This window comes from Morone saxatilis, unplaced genomic scaffold (assembly GCF_004916995.1).
Source record: "Morone saxatilis isolate NCDOM2014 unplaced genomic scaffold, NCSU_SB_2.0 Contig16, whole genome shotgun sequence".
Taxonomy (NCBI): Eukaryota; Metazoa; Chordata; class Actinopteri; family Moronidae; genus Morone; species Morone saxatilis.
Genome location: NW_023339718.1, coordinates 2,591,257 through 2,612,009, shown reverse-complemented (window position 1 = coordinate 2,612,009; position 20,753 = coordinate 2,591,257). Strand labels below are relative to the sequence as shown.

Sequence of the window (20,753 nt, the reverse complement as noted above, 5' to 3'; positions counted from 1 at the left end):
AACTGAAGCATTAAATAACATTATACTGTTAACTAACACGATAAGAGCTGTAAAGAGCAATAAGAAGACATTATATGAGTTATTTTCATGTTATTTAATCATTAATCTGTCAGTAAACCTCCTCGTCCCCGTAGATTAATGTGGTGGCTCACCTGTGACGCTTCGTGTTGTCTCCTTTCCAGATTACTGTGTGAACCCGCAGACCATCCTGCTGCTGAGGGTGATCGCTGCCTTCTGCTTCCTGGGCATCCTCTGCAGTCTGACGGCTTTCCTCCTGGATGTGTTTGGCCCCAAGCACCCCGCGCTGAAGATCACACGCAGATATGCATTTGCTCACATTCTCACAGGTATTCATCAGGAAACATCTGATCGATTATTATCTGTTGTGTGTCTGATAGCCGATGAAATAAACGACAGTCTGATACCGTTTTCTCTGTTCTGATACCTGCACTTTGAGTATATTATTATTATTATTTAACATACCACTAACTCTGTACGATTGCTATCGGTGTTGAATGTTACTTTACACTGCTGGGTAGCTTAATCTATAACAATAGGTCATAATTTATTAGTTTATTTATGCTTTTTATTAATAATATGAATCTGTAAAGTCATTAAATACACGTAGAGGAGTAGAAAAAGTACAATATTTGCCTCTTAAACGTAGTTGAGTTGGAGTTTAAAGTAGCATAAAATGGAAATACTCCAGCAAATGTTCACGCCATCGCTGGTTATTCTAAATGTCGACACAAAGATTTAAATGTTTACCGGAAATGTGCATCTGTTTCGAATATCAAACACCCACTGGAGCTCTTTTCGGGAGTACCTAATTGTTTTCTCCTCCTCTTTCAGTGCTGCAGTGTGCCACAGTCATAGGCTTCTGCTACTGGGCCTCGGAGCTCATCCTGTCACTACAGCAGCAGCACAAAAAGTACCACGGCTCTCTCATATACGTCACTTTCGCCATCAGCTTCTACCTGGTGGCGGGGGCCGGCGGAGCCTCTATCCTCGCCACAGCCGCGAACCTCCTGCGCCACTACCCCACCGAGGAGGAGGAGCAGGCTTTAGAGCTGCTCTCGGAGATGGAGGACAGCAGCGAAACTTTTCCTGCTGATTATGACATTGCCAATCAGTTTCAGCCGCCGCCTGCCTACACGCCCTAATGCCGCCAGACTGGCCTTGTTAACACACGCTTCTCTCTCAGCACGGCTATTGGCTTGATGAGCAAAAAAACCCCCCCCCACTCTTTATCAAATGGATATCTTTGCAAATACTCTCCATAACGAACACGGCGATGTGCACAGTTAGTGCGCAAACTCCTTTAATGACAGTGCTTGGGTGCATGAAAAGCTTTCTTTAGTGGTGGCAGAAATTTAGGAGATGATTCTTACACTCACCACTGAGGTTGTTAGTGATTTGCATGTAAATGGCTTTTAGGATTTGGTTCTTACATGTGAAGCAAACTAAACTGCGAGGAGTGCTCAACATGGCTCATCACAAGTAATAGATGAAAACGGCCGCAGCCCGATCAGTGCCAATTATTGAAGCCGGGCTGTCGGCAGATTGTCAGCGAGTGTATTGGTCTGGGTTGGACGTGGATCGAGCTTTGTGAAGCATCATTTTGATGTAATTTTTGATAAGCTTGCCATGTGTATGGTTTTATTTTACGGAGACATCAGAAATGGCGAAATACACTGAGAAGTTTTAGACTATATTTCTTTTATATAAAATATCAAATTGACCTTATTATTTATTATTTAGCCGTCTGTGCTGTGTCTGTCTTTCTTTCTTTCTTTCTTTCTTTCTTTCTTTCTTTCTTTCTTTCTTTCTTTCGCTTTGTAGACATCTGTCACTGGTTTAGTCTTATTTAATCACATTTGTACTTGAAAATAACATCTGGAAATTTTAAAATGTGAAACCGTTCTTTGTGGTGTTTTAAAAGAGGTTCATGGCAGTGTGTTATGTGTCGAGAGCTAGCAGCCACGGAGAAACTGAGAATGTATGTTTCACAATAACTGACATTTAGTAACAGGAACCTCGTCCGTCGCATACGTTGGTTGCGTCATGTTTCTTGTATTTGATTTGAAAAAAAAAGAAAAAGAAACCTTTTTATTTGTATTTTGTGATTTCCATATGTGACAGTTTGAGTATGTGTTTTCTATGCATGAGTTCTTTTCGTGTGCAAATTTTAAACCATCAGGCAGAATCTTTAAGAGAGCATCTGTTAAGGTTCCGGCTGAGGCTTAAAGTTGTGATTGATGTGGTTACACTAGTTGATTGTATTGTTCTGTTTCCTCCATTTCTGCATTTTGTTCCTCAAATTGTCGCTATACTTTCATCACCAGTATGTAAATATTGATTGTTTATACATAAAAAGTGGACATAATAAAACAAATGCCATATTTTGCCTCACATTTGTCATCTGTAACTTTACAAATGTCTTCCACAGAAAGCAGCCTATAGGTCGGAGCTGCAAGTTTTAATGTAACAATATATTGACTTTGACATTTTGAGTCTGACCGAGGTATTTCCGGGTTTACTGTCTAGACGCAACACGGCATTACATGGGGTAAGAGCCTTACAACCTAATGGACTTTAAAGGGCATACAGTATGCCTCGTACTGCATAAAGGCATTGCATCCACTGCTACCTCACAGAAATACAGGAAGCATTTTCAGAAACTGCACCCCGGATGCAGACTGCTGTATAAAAGTAAATCTACCTCCTTTTAACATAAAAAATATATTTTAAAAGACATGTTGTGTTATTTCTGCAGGTTTCTCCATCTTGATACCTTACTAAAAGTTAACTCATAATGGGGTCGAGATATTTCACGGGTTAAAGCGCTACATGTTTAGATTACTCTCCAAAGCTGAAGTTTCACACGGTGGCCAAATGACTTAAGGTAATCAGATGAATAAACAAGGTATTAATAGGGTACGGTGTTCAGGAGGGGAATAGGTCATACAAGGCAAAGAAGCGATGGCTCTTCTCAGAAGATGGAGCTTACGTGGTAACGTCACTTGGCCAAACTCTGAGTGGTATATATACAGACGGCGAGTTCAACGTTACAACCAAAAGTCTTTGCAGTGGCAAACTGTTGAGTCATATTTTCCTCCTTAAACAGTGAGACTAAAGCTAAATCATGATGGCAACAAGGACTTTGCTGTCTAAACAAACACTGGCTGTGCTTTCTCGCCAGCCTGCCTGCTTTGTTCACCACGGTGACTATGGCAACTGGGGAAACACCAATATTGCAGTGGTAAGTGAAACAATCTGGGGTCAGTGAAAACAAACAAAGTAATTAGTGTGGGCTTTATTGTGATCAGTGAATCACAATGTATTCCAGGTTTTCTCAGGCTGTGGCTGGTGGGATGGGACTGATGTCCATGAGGGTGTATAGTGAGTATCACTCCTGCAGAGCTCAGGACAGGAATCGTCACACCATTGCATGAACATGTGTCACTGTGCAGAGATAGAGGTAGTAATTGATCACTCTCTCTGCAGCACCATGTACCACCTGAGCCGCAACGGTGCTCGCTTCCAGATGTTTGCTCCAAATCAGCAGCAGATGCATGTGATGGACCACATGAGGAAGCAGCCTTCCTCTGGCGAGAACCGGTAGGCTTGTTTGGAAACACTGATGCACTTTTGAGGTGGATTAGGATCAGGGTTTCACTTTGTATGTGTATATACACACAGTATATATACTATACACCTGACTTGACTAATTCCATAAAGGTAGTATTTATGATTATTTCTGGCCATTACATAGGAACATGATGATGGAGGCGGCTCGCTTCAGTCATGGTCAAGGACAGATGCAAATGCAAGACCTGGCCAAGTTGGACGCTAACAGCTTTGATGCTGTCATCTTTCCTGGAGGACACGGCGTCACCAAGAACCTGTAAGGGATAATGAAATATGGTGTAATCACTTTGAGACTGTGTAGTAAAATGATGTACAATAAAAAGCTGGCATGATGAAGATGGAGCACTGATGTTATTATATACCTTTCAACTCTTTAGATCCTCTTTTGTTAAGGATGGCAAAGACTGCAAGCTGCACAGTGATGTGGAAAGGGTGCTTAAAGACTTCCACCGTTCACGCAAGCCTATTGGGTATGTATTCATAACTTCAGATGTTCAAGTATTACGCAGCAGTGTGTGACATTGTGGCTTTTGTATTATATATTATATATTATATATATGTATATATATGTATTGGTATTTTTTGGGCTGTAGAATCACTTAAATTTCACATTTTAAATCCAAACGTGTTTGCAGGCGAAATTGCAGACTGACACGGATTCGTACCACTTTAAATCAGATTACATTAGATTACATTCCACTAGATAAATACACCAGATTTAAAAGATCCCTGTAATGGAATTGGGACATTGGAGCAGCTTTTGAGAGGAAAAAAGTCAGACAATGAAGACTGAGCTGTTTATAGAAGTTGATAAATAGAAATAAAGTATTTATTGACAGATCTTGCATAGAAATGTTGCAGACTTTGTCATGAAGTTTGGAAAAAATATATCCTATTACTGACATAAGTTATTATTACCATTAGTAGCAGTAGTAGTAATGGACATTTTATTTATACAGCACATTTAATTATATGTAAACTCAATGTGCTTTACATTGGGAGACAAAATACAAATATAAAGGCATAAACATGAGAAACTAGACAACATAAAGTCTTATTATCTGAATTTTATTTGCATTTCCTGGAATTTGTACTTTTACCACATAAACATAAAATGCTTCAAGTTCAACTGAAAATTAAATGAAAACCTGCTTAGCATTAAAAGTCTTAAGTAATGATGGGGGGGAAATGTGCTTTTAACATCACTTTCTCATGCAAGTTGATGCACAGTTTAAGATGATTTATCTAGTCTCAACTTTGGCTGTGACTGACCACAGCAGACGCAGCAGGAGGAGCAGGTGTGGCATAAACAGTCTTTGCTCTCTAAAGAGGAAAAGCTTGATGAAGGCAGTCGGACCGGGGCAAATCCTTTAAAGCAGACCGGACAGAATGAAGGCTCAGCTGATCTGGTAGCCAGTGATCCTTTGGCTACTACGATGGCACACGTGGATGGATGCGTTGGCGATTGGGCAACTGTGCAAGGTCAGGTGAGGAGGTAGCGGAAGGCCAGGTGCAGAATGGCAGGTCTGAGATGACAAGATGCAGGATTACAGGAATTAAAGAGTGGAGTTGGAGGCAGGCAGAGGAGGAAGAGGATAAAGCAGCCCATAGTATGACACCACAGAGTTAAAAGGGTATGTCAAGTTTTCACCTTTAAAAAGGATAAGGTGTAATCCTTCCCCATTGACATTGAGGGCTATAAAGAGTTTGATCCATTGAGGATAATTCCATGACAAAGGCCATAAAAAGATATGCAGAGTGGGTATTGTAGGAGTCTGTATCACACGGTGATTCACATGTTGCTGGAGCCTCACTGCTTCCACACACAGCCCCTCTCCATTGTTCTGGTTTGTCAGAGTTGTAATTGGTGTCCTGATCTTTCGACAAAACGAGTGTAAATTTAGAATTAGACCATGATTTAGCCCCCCGGTGGCAAACTTTAACACTTATCTGCAGCTCCTCCGCAGTATAAACCCTCCAGCTGCAGCTGTGCCCTCAGGGATTTAGCAGTGTTTCACGCTTGTTTGATTTAGTAGTAGAACATAAATCAATTCCATGTAGCCTTACCTCAAAATTAACCTGAAATAAGTTGGATTTTGTTAGCTTTATAAGCAAACACTGAGACATGTTGACTTACAGGGTTAGAGGCAGATATTACTATGTATCTGTGTGGCTTTGGAAAGGTGCAGTTGAGTTGGAGGTGATGTTCAGTGTCTGTGAAGTGCTTCAGGCAGACGATTGCTCTTTATTATCACAGACTGTGCTGAATTCAATCCCCAGTAGACCTTTTGCAAATTTCCCTTTGAGAGTCTCAGAAATTGCTCACTCTGATTAAAAAAAGCAGGATGCATTTCTCATGAGAAATAGTTGAACTTAGCTGTATGTTGAGGTCCTCGACATATATGCTTTAATAATGGTGTCAGTGGCCTATTTACTCTTAAAATATAAGTGAGGAATTGAGAGTGTAAACTGGGTTAGTGAGTGTCTTTTAATGAGCAGCCTTTATTAACCATATTTGTGGTTATATCAGTGATTATTTGAATATGTGGAAGACACAGATTACTATTTAACTGATACTATGCCCAGTTCTGTTGCTGTAACAGGCCAAAAAGTTAATCATTCTTCCTGTGTACTGGTATTGTATAACTTAAGCAGCGTTGTTCCCGCTATACTGCACGAATCATCCAGAGTTTCACTGAAGCAACGCTGCAGATCACGAGTCACAGTTGCACTATAAGAAGTGGACTGTGGTTTTAGACTGGCTCTTAAATAAAGCGCCTTTAAAGTCGGGGTTAAATTCCATTAACAGCGATATGTGAGCTTGATTACTCACTGATGTACTGAGAATCTCTAACTGTGAATTACAGCTATTCCTTAAATTTATAATAATAACAATTTACATTTACTTTTCTTCACAGGAGTGAACCAAATGCAGAGATATAGGCCTACTGTGTATATTTTAATTTAGTTTTGTAGCACTGCTTAAAATCAAGGAGGCCTCGCAACCCCTCCATGTAGCTTTGGCGAACCCTAGTGGGGGCCCTGACCCCTAGGTTGGTAACCACTTTACAGGGATACCTGAATAAAACAGAGCCTTCATTAAAGTTAAGTTACGACAGTCAAAACATTGCTGGGTAGATCACCTGGTAGAGCACTCGCCCCATGCTTTAAGGCCGAGTCCTTACTGCTGGTGCATGTTTTCTTCTAAGAATAGTTAAATAAAAAATGCCCACAAAATTAGAAAAAAAGGCCTGTTGTTGACATGCAAACATGCACAGCAAAATCTACACAATTCCCTCATGTAGACTACAAGTTGTGACCAGACTGTTGTTGGCACGATATCTTCAATAAATAGTAAAAAGTATAAGCACAAACTAGCACCTGCATATCTTTAAAGCCACAGCACTCCCACACAGGTGTTTCCACTTTGGCTGATTGGACCTGTGCTCAGGTTCAAGTTGGTAGGAGCTGTGCAGGGAATAATGTGAGGCCACCAAACTACGTGTCTTTGTAAGGATGACGAAGGTATAAATGTTTTCTCCCTCAGCCCTGCTACAATCTGGAGCCTGTGTCTCCTCTCCCTCCATGTTTCCTGTTTTTACTATCAAATAAAATCATCAGCAGAATGAGAGATATCAGTCAGGTCTTAAGATAAGACAATTTCAGTAATTGAATGGCTCATTTCGGTGAACTCTAGTATGAGAGAACGTTTCCAAAAGAGCCGCCATGTTGGTCCAGTTTGAAACCCCCAGAGCAGGAAGGGTTTGTCCAATCAGTTGCAGCCAGGAAGTGTAGGAAGGTGTAGCCTTTTGTTGGCTAATATGACCACAAGCGTCCAAAGTTGGGAAACCGTGCAACATCGTACAAAACCCCCCTCTGTGGACACATACCATCATGGTACCACAGTTGCTACCATGCACATCCAGTTGCTGAATCTGTCTTTATTTTAGATTAATAACGGTTAGTTTAAACGTTTTTCAGGAGTTTCCAGAGGCAGCAGGTCTCAGTAGCCTAGACCTCTACTTTATGCAAATGAGGATGCATTGCATGGCTGCTTACATGACAATGAATGGCAAATGTAGAAATGACTGATCCTGTGGGCACATAAGGTTTTGTAGTAGTAGCAGCAGGTACGATTATTGGGATCCTTCTGACTTAAAGTAAAAACCAAGTGTAAGACTGTAGGAAAAATTCATGAAATGCCTTGTACAGGTGTATGTTACCTGGTTTAGGCTTCAGATTGTTAGATAGATATTCTCCCATGGTTTCATTAATGGGACCAATGGTGATAATAAACAGCTGACAGTCTGTAATATTGCCTCATACTCATCTTCTGGTCAGTGAAAGTAGTTTTATACACACTGTAGTACAGTACACACTGGGCTTCACACTGATATCCCAGTGCTTTATGTTGGAAGATTCTTCCTCTATCTTTACATCTCACCTATCTGACACTGGTAAGGCAATTATTCTCACACCCTGATCAGTTTCTTAATCTTGATTTAATAAAAAAACCTCAACTGACTCCCGTTTCAGATTGGCCAGCATGGCTCCTGTGTTGGCCTGCCGTGTGCTGCCCAACATCGAGGTGACCATGGGCTACGAGCGGGACGAGAACACTCGCTGGGGCAACTGGCCTCACACGAACATGGTGCAGGCCGTGAAGAGCATGGGCGCCCGCCACAATGGCCGCGAGCCATATATATCCTTTCAGAGGTCTATTTTTTACGATTAGTGTTAGTTAACTTAATCAATAACAGATTTATATGCATTTATTTATTGTTTTTTGCTCCTGCGTTGACCTTAACCCTCTCTTTCACGAAGCCTATGTGGACGAGAAGAACAAGGTGGTCAGCACTCCTACCTTCATGTGGGAAACCGAGTATCACTATCACTATATTTTCGATGGCATTGGAAATATGGTCAAACATGTCATGCGTATGTCATCCAAGTAATGTGACAAGTCTGGAAAAAGAAATAGAGGAAGTTGGTGTTTTATGTGCAGCATATACTGTACACCTCTCTGTACTGCGATGAATTCTTACCTGAAAAAATATAAATGCTTTAGTTAAAGAGCAAACAGCTTGTCGTGTGTAATTGATGGTATTGGTTTATATAGGCAAACATGTATATTAGTGCAGATAACGTATACAGAGCTGCATATCTTAGGGGCATATAGGTCACTATGTGTTTATCTTGACCCATGTTTCAAACTGGAGACATAATTTTTTGATCATGAAAGGCACGGAGGAAGCAATTGTCCTCACAGTCAACCAAAAATTCAATCAGAGCTAACACTGACCGTGTAAACTGTAGGATCAGCGGTTTATAGTTTACAGTTCTGGAGTCATGATAAAAACACAAAAACAGTACACTGCACCACATAATCTACAAACAAGATTCACAAAATTATTGTTTCTTTGGTCTCATTTAGGCTTAACCAGTGAGGATCTACACCTTGTATGTTCTCTCCTTATTCTCTCAAATTCACTGACTGAAACAAAAAATCCTAAGATGTCCGATCTCTCCCCAGAATCTTTGAAATAAACGGAAATGTATGGACAATTACTGGCGATGTTGTGCACTGTTTGTTGCTGCTGCTTGCCGAAGTGAACCACCTGTGACTCGCCCCCCTCCAGACGGATGACTCAGTATTTACAGTATGTTGAAATATTGGAAATTTTTTTAACTCTGACAAAGAGAAAGAAGAGGAAAATCTCTTACAGTGTTTTCACACTTTTATTAACACTTCGAGAATGGTACACAAGACGAAGATTGGTTGCAGATGAGAAGCTGCTCTCACCCTTTTTTTACCTTGGAGCGGTCATATATCACTTTTTTTTCTGTTTGTGCTCCCCCCACATCCTTGTCTGGTTTCATTCTCATCTACCCCCCTTCAAAGGTATCTGCTTTAGCCTTTCTGGCTGTTACAGATTAGCAACCCTCTGCTAATTCACCCACAGGTCCAGTTTGTTCTTTCCCTAAAAAATCTCCACGGGATCATCTGCTTCTCTCAGAAGCTTTCTAGTTTTACTTTGTCTCATAAACTCCATAAACACTTGTTTATATGTTACATTTGTAACACCTTGGGGAGCAATCAGGCTATAGTGTTTACAGAGAGGTCAAAACATTGAAACTAAACATGATTACATGTGCAGAGACTCAGTGGATGGCACTGTTGGTCCATCACGCAGTTGGTCAACCACTTCGGTCCAGATTGAAATATCTCAGCAACAATTTGATGGATGGTTGGATGGATGGATGACAACAAACACTGATGGTCCCCAGAGGATAAAAAGTACTGACTGGTGATTTTTCCAATAGCACGACCATGACATACTTGACAAACACTCCCATTTTTCCTGGGTTTATTCCCTATTTCAGGTTCTTTTGGGAATAAGTTGATCTCCTCTTGCATTTTTGAAATATCTAAATAAGCAAACTGGCCAACACGCAGAATATGAAGAACATGAAAATCATTGGAAGTCAGCTGTCCACAACAGGCCTAAAGCACAGACATTTAGGAACCACACACACACACACACACACACACACACACACACAAGTAGAATTATAGAAAAGAGAATATCATATCACACACGCTCAATATCTTCAATAAGATAATACGTTTCCTGGCTGGGCTTTAATCGGCGACACTGTGACCATACGGTAAACCTCCTCCACCAGGGTTTACTCTTAGTGTTATCTTTGTTACAGTCACTCAGTAGCTTTTATCTGGTGATTCCTGCATGGATTCTTCTAAACTTAGCTTAGACAACCCCAGAGACAGACCTCCCCATCCCCACTAATGGAGCTAGGATCTCGTGTCGGCACAGCGGGCAGCTGCCGCACTGATGGATGAATTTTGAGGCGCAGTGGTTACACAGACACCGGTGACCACAAGGCAGAGTGATTCTGGCCTCTCTTCCCATGCACACCACACAGACCGTAACACTGTCTTCATCTGTGATCAAAACAGAGAAATCACAATTACAAGACTGACATCAGAGCGAGCCATAACAAACACTCCTACGACCTGATCTCACTGATTTTTACATCAGTCATCCTCTCTGGCTCAAAATGAAATCAGATAATTAATAAGTTGGAGGAACTCGTTCCTCACCTGCTAGATCCATGTCAAGAACCGGGACATGCTTTTATCACTGTATCCATCAGGAATCAAACTGTAGTGGTTGTCAACGTTGGTGCAGGGAGGTCATCAGGTGCAGGACATGGACCGTCTTAGTTTGAGGGCAGTCCTCGTTTCTCTGAGCCTGTAGCAAAGAGTAGAGGCATTTAATCATTAATCTATTTCTAACAGTAATTCCAAACATTACTTGAATTTATCAGTGCAGGTGAAATGTCCTGGCCCTCAAATTACTGTAAGAACACCCATCATTGTTATTTACAAGCTAAACTGACCCAAGGAGTAAACACGGAGCAACGTCTGTCCGTAGTGTCTACCATCCGCCCACAGCGGTGCCTGAGATCCACTCCTGTAAATATCTTGCGCTGCCCGAAGCTTTCGTTAGCAATGTATATGTTGCCTCCATTAGAAACCCAGAACTCCAGCTCTGAACCTGCATGGCAGTAGGATTCAGGCACAGGAGCAGACCAGTGTCCATGTGTGTCAGTGAGGTTTGGGATGGTTATGGTGGGCAGAGGCAGAGGTCTGTCTGAAGGTGGGATGTTGGTGAAGCCCAAACGCAGAGCTCCATGCCAGGTAAACAAATCCTTCTGCACCCTCAGACGAATCCTCTCCCGGATATTCACTGGGCGGCTGCTGAACACCAGGCCATTTTTGAAAGTGGACTCCCTCCTCTCTGCGAGCCGATCTCTGTGACTCAGGCAGATCTGATCTCCCACAGCCTGACCGTGGAAGGTCAGAGGGCCGAGGCAGCACAGGCCGCACCAATGTGAACTCTCTGACTCAACTGCAAAGAAACAAAAACACAGTTAGCCATGTTTGCAGGAGAGTATTACCCCTCTAATACCACGCTTACTAGCTTCGTCATATAAATGATCAACGCTTTTTTAAGATCTATAAATACTTCCACTGCAGTCTTCATTGTCAATTGGAGTTAAAAATCCTTTTATTTATGAAGTTTAGTTAGGTTTAGAAAAAGATTATACTCTATTAAGCACATACCTGACATTGACTTGTGGTTTCACACGGGACTCAAACAGCTGTCTCCCAGGTGACAAAGTCCTGTGTTTCTTCCACCTCCTCCAAACACGGACTTTGTCACTCTTATACACTCTTATATTACTGCTGGTACTGCACCTACATACACACGTGTAGGTCTAGGCGAGGCACAACGTGACTTGATACAGTATCTTCTTGTAGATTGGTGGGGAACTTTCACTTTCTTCCAGCTGTAGTCCGACACAAATTCAGTGGTTTCTTTTTTTGCTGACGATCAAGTTGTTTATATGAATATTGTTCAATATCATCAACTCGCCGTTCCAGGTCTTCTTATCGTTCTCCTTGATTAGGATTTTTCCATTAGATCAAGTAAAATTGTTTGTTGTTCAGCCACATTGCTGTTACCACGTTTGTACTCATATCATATCCTCTTCTTGCACTGCAAATGTCGCTTTTCCTAGGTGGAAAAGGTTGTGAAAATGTGTGAAATTACTGCAAAGTTTATCTCCCGTTTGGTAAAACGCCAGCCTGCTACCCTGTTCTGTCATAAATCCTTATTTACGCCTACATTTCAAGTCTTCATTTGCAATCATCTGTTTTACAGCTCTTACAAGTGACAAGAAAAGACCTAATTTCTGATTTGTATCTCACAGATTTTTAGCAGTAGTGAAAATTTAATGGGCAGAATAGTGGCTCCCAGTAGCTCTTGAAAAAAATTTAAATATGGATGTTTTAATGATACATTAAAAACTGAACTGTAAGAGCTGTTTTTATACCAAATTAACATATCTTTGGCATGAATTATCTGTTTTGTTGACAACAACTAAAAAATATAAATTGTCACTCATTACTTATTCTTAGTATTTAGTTTAGAAATAACATAAAAACTTTAATTTTGGCAAATTGACAAATTGTGGTTATCACAGGACCTTATTGACATTACAAGCAGTACTGTAAATAAGCTATAAAGTTCTCTGTAAAGGCTGAAGACAAAGAATAAATATCTCACCAGAGTTCTCGTTGTCACTCTTCATCTTGAAGCAACAAACAGTTGTCTTGAGGGTTGAGCTGAGTGTTGGCTGCCTTAAATCTTTAAATCTTTAACTTCTTTTTACATCAGTGACCTTTGGAGTAACAAAAAAAAAAAAAAAACACAACAAGAGGGCCTGGACTATGTGAAACATATGCTACTATATAGCAATTTGAGACAATGATATAAAGGAATCAACTAATGTAATTGTAATATGTTGTAGTTTCTGTATGTAACCTCTTAAAGTTAATGTAACTTGCTTTCATGCATCAGTTCACTGCACTTGCTTGTTTACTGTAAAATAGGATGCATCTTTTTCCTCACAGTGAGCAGACTTTGTTCCTCTAAGCTGAATCTAATATTTGAATGTCCTGACCCTGATATTGCAGATCAGCTGTATTTCTGTAACTACTACAGAGTAAGTGCAAAGCTTCTGTTAAGCTCCCCAAGAGGGTTATCTGTCTGTTGCCACTCCCATGTTTCCATGTCCTGAGATATTAGTCTGCAGACGGCCGCTGGATTCCTGCACTCCGAGTCCAGCGGCTCTCAGCTTTGCCATCTTATCCAAAATAAATATAAAGTGGATTGGCTGCGAGATCAGCGACCAAAGGTCACAGATCTCCATTTCTCTGGAGTCTTCTGGTTGGACCCAGGAGACAACCCACAGTGACACCTGGAGTTCAGTGGAATCACAGTCCAGATCAGAAACATAAGTCTTGTGATTGTATCTATTACTGATTATATCTAAATATTTATACTGTTTGTATTATATAAACAAAATGTGTTAATCTGTGTAAAATCTGTTGTGCACTCTGTGTGTATATTTTGTTCCATAAAAATAAGAACTGAGGCAAAAGGAGAGGATGGGTTCACCAGATTTAAGTTGACTTGACAGGTGATTACAGGTGTGGTTGAGGCGCGGGCCTGCTCAGAAAATTAAGTTAACGAGCTAACTTCATTAAGTTAAAGAGCAACTGTCTTCACTGTTTTCCCTCAAAGGACAAAAAAAGCAAACAACACATCCGCTCAGTCTCCATTCAGAATAAAACAATTTATTTATTACAAACATATAAAAATGACAAAAACAACCAGGTGGTAAGATATAAAAATTTCCATTTTGTACAAAACTTCCAAAACCATCATCAGAAATGCATACTCACTCCATATGAAGCTTCTCATCTGGGTTATTTAAGTAAATATAGTACAAATCTTGAAACTTGTAGTGTAGCTACAAAGATATTCTTTAAATCTGTTTGTCAGGTGATGTAAAAAAACAAAACGGCTTTTGTAATTTTTCTGTAAAAAACAAAACAAAACAAAAAAAAGTAGGGCAAAAGGGCACAAAATTCATAAGACTTCAAATACAGAACCAGAAGTCAGTGAAATATTCACAGTGTTGCCTTCACATCAATGATGTGAATTGTAAACATCGTTGCATATCATAACTCGCCTCAATAAATATACAGAAGTACTCATCGTGAGCAAAACCTTTTTAAACCTCTGATCAGTTTTGTTTGATTATAGCTCAAACCGTCTGTGGTCAATCAACTAGTGCGAGCTTCTGACATCAACAAAAAATAAGGCAAAAATCACTTCCCTGTTATTCTTATCAAGTGTGAATATATCATTTAATCACAGAGGCGAGGTTAGACCGATTCAGGTGGAGTAAAGTAGCATTTGATGACGTGGAATATACAATAAAACAGCAGGGTTCATTCACATTAAGGTACATATAAACATTTGTACAACTTGGACAAATATGGGGGAAGCTATTTGAAGTCGTTTCATTTATAAAGTCTCAACAGGGGAGCATTATTGTGACACATAAAATGTATAAAACAGGAAACGAGTTCAGGGAACCAGCAGGGGAATCACAGTGGCAAATAACAAATAAATTCTTCTCTTTAATACAGTTAATTATTGTTTAGAGTTTGACAGTTGCCTAATTATTTGATCTTTAAGTACAATTATTACTATTTTAAGTACTTTGTCATATGTAGGAGATGATGGTGAAAATGCTTTGAGCACTGTTTGATTGGCAACATAACGGCTACAGACATTTCCACCAGCAGATGTTATCTTGGACACAGACCTACATAATTGTCATTAGTGTAGTAATTATCCCTTTAATTAATTATTAAAGGGAAGTCTTTGCAATGGACATGGACTTGAAATACTACCTTCATTATGTAGCATGCTGCTGCTTTTATAAAGCAACTCTCAACTGTAAACGTCTTCGTCAAGGGGGAGCATTTCATTTCTCAAAGCAGCCCTGTGTGCCTGATTGTCAAGGTTAAAGAAAATAATCCCAAAATACAGTTGCACGAGTATTTTAGAAAAATAAATAATCCCTTCTGTGCAAAGCACAATGTAACAAACACAAAAAAAGAGTATGTGTCATCTGATAACAACTGAGGTGTTGCAGTCTGTCGCATTTGATGGCGTATCTTCAAATTGTTTAACTTTAGTCTGCTGTAACAGAGAATAAAAACCTTAAACAATAGGTTCTTTCACATGAGAGAGCTCCAGTGAGGTTGTGACAGTGTCCGGGACCACAGTGCTGTCGTCTGTTCATTAAAACTGCTATTTGGTGTCGGTCTTAGATACCTGTGAAAGACAAAGAGCAGTGCAGCATTAGAAAACAAGTCCTTAAAGGGTAAAAACTGTACACTGAGGAGCAGAGGTTTTGGCATGCACAACATAACTTCACATGGATGACACAGTAGCAGGCAAGAAAAAAGACGCAGGTGGACGAGCAGTGAGAGGCAGAGATGTTCCGATACCATCCTCATACTGATTCCAATACCTGAACTTTACATATCGGCCGATTCTGAGTACTGATCTGATACAAGTGCATTTAAAAGAAAACTGTATACTACTACCCCTGCATGATTGAAATTTCAGAGAATAAAAGCCATAGAACTTCCTTTTATTATCTAGTTTGACAGTCTAGCTAGTTCTGGCTAACGCCACACTACCAGAAATAAACTCTTCTTCGTCATTCTTAAACAGTAGTTTCCAGTGTCCAGTGAGAATATGGGTATATAGGGTAAGCCAGTCAGAGTCAGAGTGGGCAAATCTGCCTAAAATATGCAGTATCAGAGGAATTTCTTATACTATATACACACAGGTATCGGAACATCTCTAGTGCAAGGTGGAAAAAAAGAGGAGAGAGGTGAGAGGGCAGGCAGAGTAACGGACCGAGTTAAGCTGCTAGAGCAGTGCTGAGTTGGAGTCAGAGTCTGAATCGTGGCCAGGGGTGAGGCAGGGCTCACGGGAACAGATGGATTCCTGAGCCCGCCTGTAATCTTGGTACTCCTGGCGGAGAGCGTTGAAACGCGCCTCGCTTAGGGAGCGGCTGTACTGGCAGCGAGGTTGGTTGGAAACTGGCGGGCTGACTGAGGGAGACGGGCCTGGGGAGGGCATCAGGGAGAGGAAATGCATGGATGGGCACGTCATGGGACAAGCTCACAACAACAGCACAAGGGCACGGGATGAACACATGCAGCATCACATCAAGCATTACACTCACAAAGACATGCAACATCATAAACAAAGAGAAAAAGTGATCACCTTTCCGTCGCTGGTCCTGGAGGCCACCAGCCTGATCATATCTGAGCTCCCCCTTGCCTTTCCGAAAACCCGTCTTTGACTGATCAAACCTCATGGCCTCCAGGACCTCCGAGTCCACACAGGCATCAGCAGAGTCCCACTCATAACTCTCATCTACTGATGTGTTCCTTCTAACGAGATACACAGAAACAGTGGTCAGATAACAGTTATCACAGGCAAGAAAGAAAAACAACAAACAAAATCAGTTATTTTGGCAACATAAATAAATCCCTCTGCCAAGGAGACGCTCCAGTGTGTTGGTTGTTACTGGCCAGGTGTGGGTGGCGTTTCACCTTTTCGCTCTCCTCTCAGGCAGCTCCGTCTCAGCTCTGTGCCGCTCGCTTTCCTCTGTGGTTTCGGGGGAGCTGAGCAGTGTGGGAGTGATGGACAGGGACTGACGGAAGAGACCGGCGCTACCTCTACCACTGCTCTGACTGGCATAACTGGTCCTCCCTCCCTCCCTGATGTCTCTGCCCTCCCGCATCTCTGTCTCCCCTCTCCTCACCATCATCCTTTCTGGCTGTCTGTAACACTCTACCTCCCTGGGAGGGAAGGGGGCGTAGTACGGCGAGGGCCAACTGGTGCCCCTGGGCAGGTAAGACCTCGGAGGGCCCCCCCTGGGGTCCACGGGTCTCATGCTTTCCCCTCGGGATCCTGGCCAGTGTTGGTACTGGGGGACAGGGATGGAGGAAGGCATGGGGACATATTTATGCTGGGCAGATCTCAGGGTTTCTTGATAAGAAGGAGACCACCTGGAGGACTCTGGGAAAACAGCGGCTTGCCGTCGTGGATCGGAGGGTTCCAGCATCGGGGAGAGTGAGGTTTGTCTGGGTGGGTACATTGAAGGAGTGAGGTAGGAAGGACTAGCTAAAGGTCTTTGTGCATGGTGAGGTCTCTCTAAGCTCCCCATGCTGGGGCGTCTGAAGGGGACATACTCCCTCCAGGAGGGGCCGGGCCTGGGAAGGGAAGAGGGACTGTGACCCAAACTATAGGACTTCATCCTGACATCTGGGTTTGGGAACTCGTCCCAGTAACATTTCTCAGAGATATACGTCCTCGGGCTCTCGAAGTGCTCCCACCTATGTGAGCCTAAACTGATGGATTTCTTTAGGAAAGGACGAGGCTGTCCCAAACCTGAGAGGGTCCTACAAGGGCCCATGCTTAAGGATTTCTTTAGAAATGGCACAGGGGCTTGACATATACGTGATGCAATGTTATTAGTCCTGCTGCCCTGAGAAGTTTGTCTTTGGGATTGCTCTGATAAAGACTCACTACTGTCAACAAAACCGTGTGAGTGCTTTGACACTATATCTGCCATGCCTTTAGCTGCACTGAACAAGGTGTGAGCAGACCTGGATGCAAGTCTGGATTCAGGTCTGTCTGTGTTTTTATTCCCAAGTCGAATTTGTGTTTTCTCATCGTAAAGTTGCTTGCTAGTTTTTTCTGGACCAGGTGACAATGGTCTCTCATCTGGGAATCTTACTCTGTGTGAAGAATCTCTACCTTCCCCGTGAAGGGAGTGTTTATGGCCTTGTTTGTTGCTAGCATAAAAGCTGGACTCCCTGTCAGCACCCGCTGAATGAGTTTCTTTAAAGCAAACCTTTTGGCTTGAGTCTGTTTCTACGGTTTCCTGAACATGAACCTCCCAGTTTTTAGGAACCACATCAGGCTTAGTCTCTGGGGATTTTTCTGGTTTTAGTTCTGAACTTTGTCCAGCACCATCTGTAGCTTCAGCGTCTTCCACAGGCTCATCCACGCTCATTTCAATGAAACCTGGAAGGCTCAGGTATTCAAGAATTGCACTTGTCTCCAGTGGGGACATTTTGGGAGATGGAGCTGCAGGTTTGGCCTTGAAGGACCCTGACATTCCAGGGACAGAAAACTGGGACTGGTCGCTTTCGACCTCTTCTACAAGAGTCAATGTTGAAATAGGGCTTGGACTATCAGAGAAGAGACATTTGTCACTCCTCCTGGAGCGTGTTCGCACACCCTCTCTCTCTAACTCAGAGTAAAACCCTGAACTCCGTCGGTCATCCCGGGCCTGAGACTCTTTCTCTTTGGCCTTTACTCGTGCTTCATGATGTTCATAGGGCAAGGTAGAATAACTTGATGGACTGGGATCCCTTGTGGCTGTGCTCTCAGGATGATTATATGGAGCAGAGGGAGAACTTTCAGGCCTCTTACTGCCAACCAAAGGACCTCTGGCAGCTGAAGTGCCTGCATAAGCATATGAGTGTCTGGACCTTGAAGTAACACCTCTGTCTTGTGTCTTTTCCCTTAAACCCTGCTCAGTCATGGACTTCCTGCATATATCTGTCTCTGTCTGAGGACTCAATGACCTGGCTCTTTCTGGTGTTTGTAGACACAGGACAGGGGGGCTTTCGGAGGTGACATCAGGGGACAGCATGGAGAGGGAGGTGTTATGGGTGACTGGAGAGCATGATGAATCAACACCAAAAGAGTCCTCTGTGGTCTCCCTACGTGTGCGAGGATGCTGTGACCTGGGCGATGTGGTCCCCCGGGGGGTCTGTACAGGAATGAGGCTGGTGATGGACGTAACAGGGCTAATGTCCCACTGTATGCGAGACGTAGGGAGCCGGTCCATGGGACTGCTGGTGTTCCCAAAGTAGCACGCCTTCCGGTAGTCAGAAACTCGATTTGTCTGACCCGAGGGCCTGTGTTTCTGTCTGATGTTAACATCTTGTGGCTTCCATACCGGCTCTTCCTCTGACTTGGGTGTGTCCCTTTGAGGGCTTTCTGTCTTATTAGACTGTCGCTCGTCTCTTCCACGACCACGACTTCTCTGATCGGCTGTGTAGCTCTCCAGCTCCCTCTCCATTTTTTCCCTCTCCTTTGCCAATTGGACACACTTGTTAATACTATCTCTCTCCAGCTCACTGTCAAGTTGTGAGACCAGGGTACTGTTATTAGTCAACTGACTCTCCATAGGCTGGTAGCCTGTATGTGGTTGTCTGTCTCCATCCAGAAGCCTAGTTTTCCTGCCCAAAGTGGGGAACAGATTTTCAGTGTTGCGATATCTCCTGAGAGAATCACTGGGTTTTTTCTCACTGTTGTCTGAATAAAAGCTGGCTCTTTCCAGCAGGGCCTCTGAGCCTTGTTCATCGTCAGAGTAAAAGCAGCCGTGACGGGAGAAGTTTCTGGCCATGGCCCGTACTCTTCCAGGGGAGGAAGGAGGTCTGCTCAGCTCTGGGACGTCCACAGTAAGAGGAGAATTCTTCCTCTCGTCCTTCTCTGAGCTCAAAACGCTTGACTTTGGAGAGTCCCTGAATGATGTCCTGTTGCTCCCTGAGCCACTTGCCCCACCATTAATTTGCAGGATGTCGTCCTTGAGGTTTTTCCTATTGGAGGGACTGGAACCCACTTGCAGAGGTTGGACAATGAAGCGTCCATCTGGGCCTCTGGAGATGGACTCCAGAGCAGTTGGTGAGGGTGCCTGAGACCCCAAGTGACTCTCAAAGAGTGTGTAATGTGGTGGAGGAGACGAGTTGGAGAGGAGTTGTTTCCGCTGGTCGTGGTATTCCCCGCGGCTGCCTTTATCGAAGGACGCCCGATCGGACTGTGAGGAGGAGGAGTTGGGGAAGAAGGGAAGTGGTGGACACAACTTCAGCTTTAGGACGCTGTCTGGGCTGCGAGGAGGCGAGCGAGCGCTGAGGAAGACATGGATAAGAAAAAAAAGCTTAAAACAACTTAATAGTAATGCAGATTTTAACAAAAAAATATTAAAGGTGCAAAGTAGATAACGTATATAATTTACTAAAGTTATGTAGTATGAAGAAAGATTGGTTTTAGTGTTTAACCACATTCTACCAATGGCTATATTAATGATGAATTGATTACAAAAACATTAAAGCTTTACAAAAGAGCCACAAATAAGTGATAGATACATTACATTGGCTGTTAAAATCAAAATGCAAATGAAGATTTGAAGGCAGAAATGTTTAATGAAAATATACATGAGGACACTTACTCTGGAGATGAGTTCTTCTGGAAGGCAGATGGGATATCTAAGGAAAGATGAAAAGGAAGGATTAAAATTTCAAACAGCACAGTTGAAATTGTGTTGAAATTGTGTCCTTAAATCTGATGTTTCACCTTGTCTTCTCTTTCTGCGCCGACGCTGTCTCCTCTGACTCATATAGCACGCTGTTACCAAAGAGAGGACGATGGCCACAAACAAGAAGCACACTCCAGCCAACACACCAGCCAACAGGGGCTCAGGGATGACCTCCAAGAAACTTGGACGCAGGGGGTAAATTTCCATCCCTGTAATCAGACCAGAGAACCAATAAGGTT

General features: G+C 42.5%; 4 protein-coding genes across 4 annotated transcripts in view; 2 read left to right on the top strand and 2 right to left on the bottom strand.

Annotated features, from left to right (window-relative positions):
- tmem127 (transmembrane protein 127) overlaps window positions 1–2,402 on the top strand; it is a 3,661-nt gene extending 1,259 nt beyond the window's left edge. Inside the window, exons 3-4 of the mRNA XM_035658119.1 lie at window positions 140–347; window positions 853–2,402. Coding sequence (XP_035514012.1) covers window positions 140–347; window positions 853–1,163 — 519 coding nt within the window. The 3' untranslated portion in view covers window positions 1,164–2,402. The remainder of the gene's footprint in view (window positions 1–139; window positions 348–852) is intronic.
- A 743-nt stretch (window positions 2,403–3,145) lies between these two features.
- Window positions 3,146–8,733, top strand: es1 (ES1 protein, mitochondrial). Its single transcript, XM_035658942.1, has 7 exons — window positions 3,146–3,262; window positions 3,350–3,402; window positions 3,508–3,621; window positions 3,776–3,907; window positions 4,029–4,121; window positions 8,188–8,353; window positions 8,472–8,733. Exons 1-7 carry the CDS (start codon window positions 3,146–3,148, stop codon window positions 8,604–8,606), a joined length of 810 nt encoding a protein of 269 aa, XP_035514835.1. The 3' UTR covers window positions 8,607–8,733.
- A 2,160-nt stretch (window positions 8,734–10,893) lies between these two features.
- LOC118325434 (E3 ubiquitin-protein ligase NEURL1-like) lies at window positions 10,894–12,254 on the bottom strand (the record flags this gene model as incomplete). The annotated part of the gene is given in 3 exon segments (XM_035658118.1): window positions 10,894–10,925; window positions 11,127–11,585; window positions 11,801–12,254. Coding segments are annotated over 3 exon segments (498 nt in total).
- Window positions 12,255–13,910: 1,656 nt separating this feature from the next.
- The window catches only part of igsf9b (immunoglobulin superfamily, member 9b), a 28,449-nt gene continuing 21,606 nt past the window's right edge, over window positions 13,911–20,753 (bottom strand). Inside the window, exons 17-22 of the mRNA XM_035657620.1 lie at window positions 20,553–20,723; window positions 20,428–20,464; window positions 16,733–20,107; window positions 16,401–16,570; window positions 16,029–16,240; window positions 13,911–15,434 (exon numbers count right to left, since the gene is read on the bottom strand). Coding sequence (XP_035513513.1) covers window positions 16,041–16,240; window positions 16,401–16,570; window positions 16,733–20,107; window positions 20,428–20,464; window positions 20,553–20,723 — 3,953 coding nt within the window. The 3' untranslated portion in view covers window positions 13,911–15,434; window positions 16,029–16,040. The remainder of the gene's footprint in view (window positions 15,435–16,028; window positions 16,241–16,400; window positions 16,571–16,732; window positions 20,108–20,427; window positions 20,465–20,552; window positions 20,724–20,753) is intronic.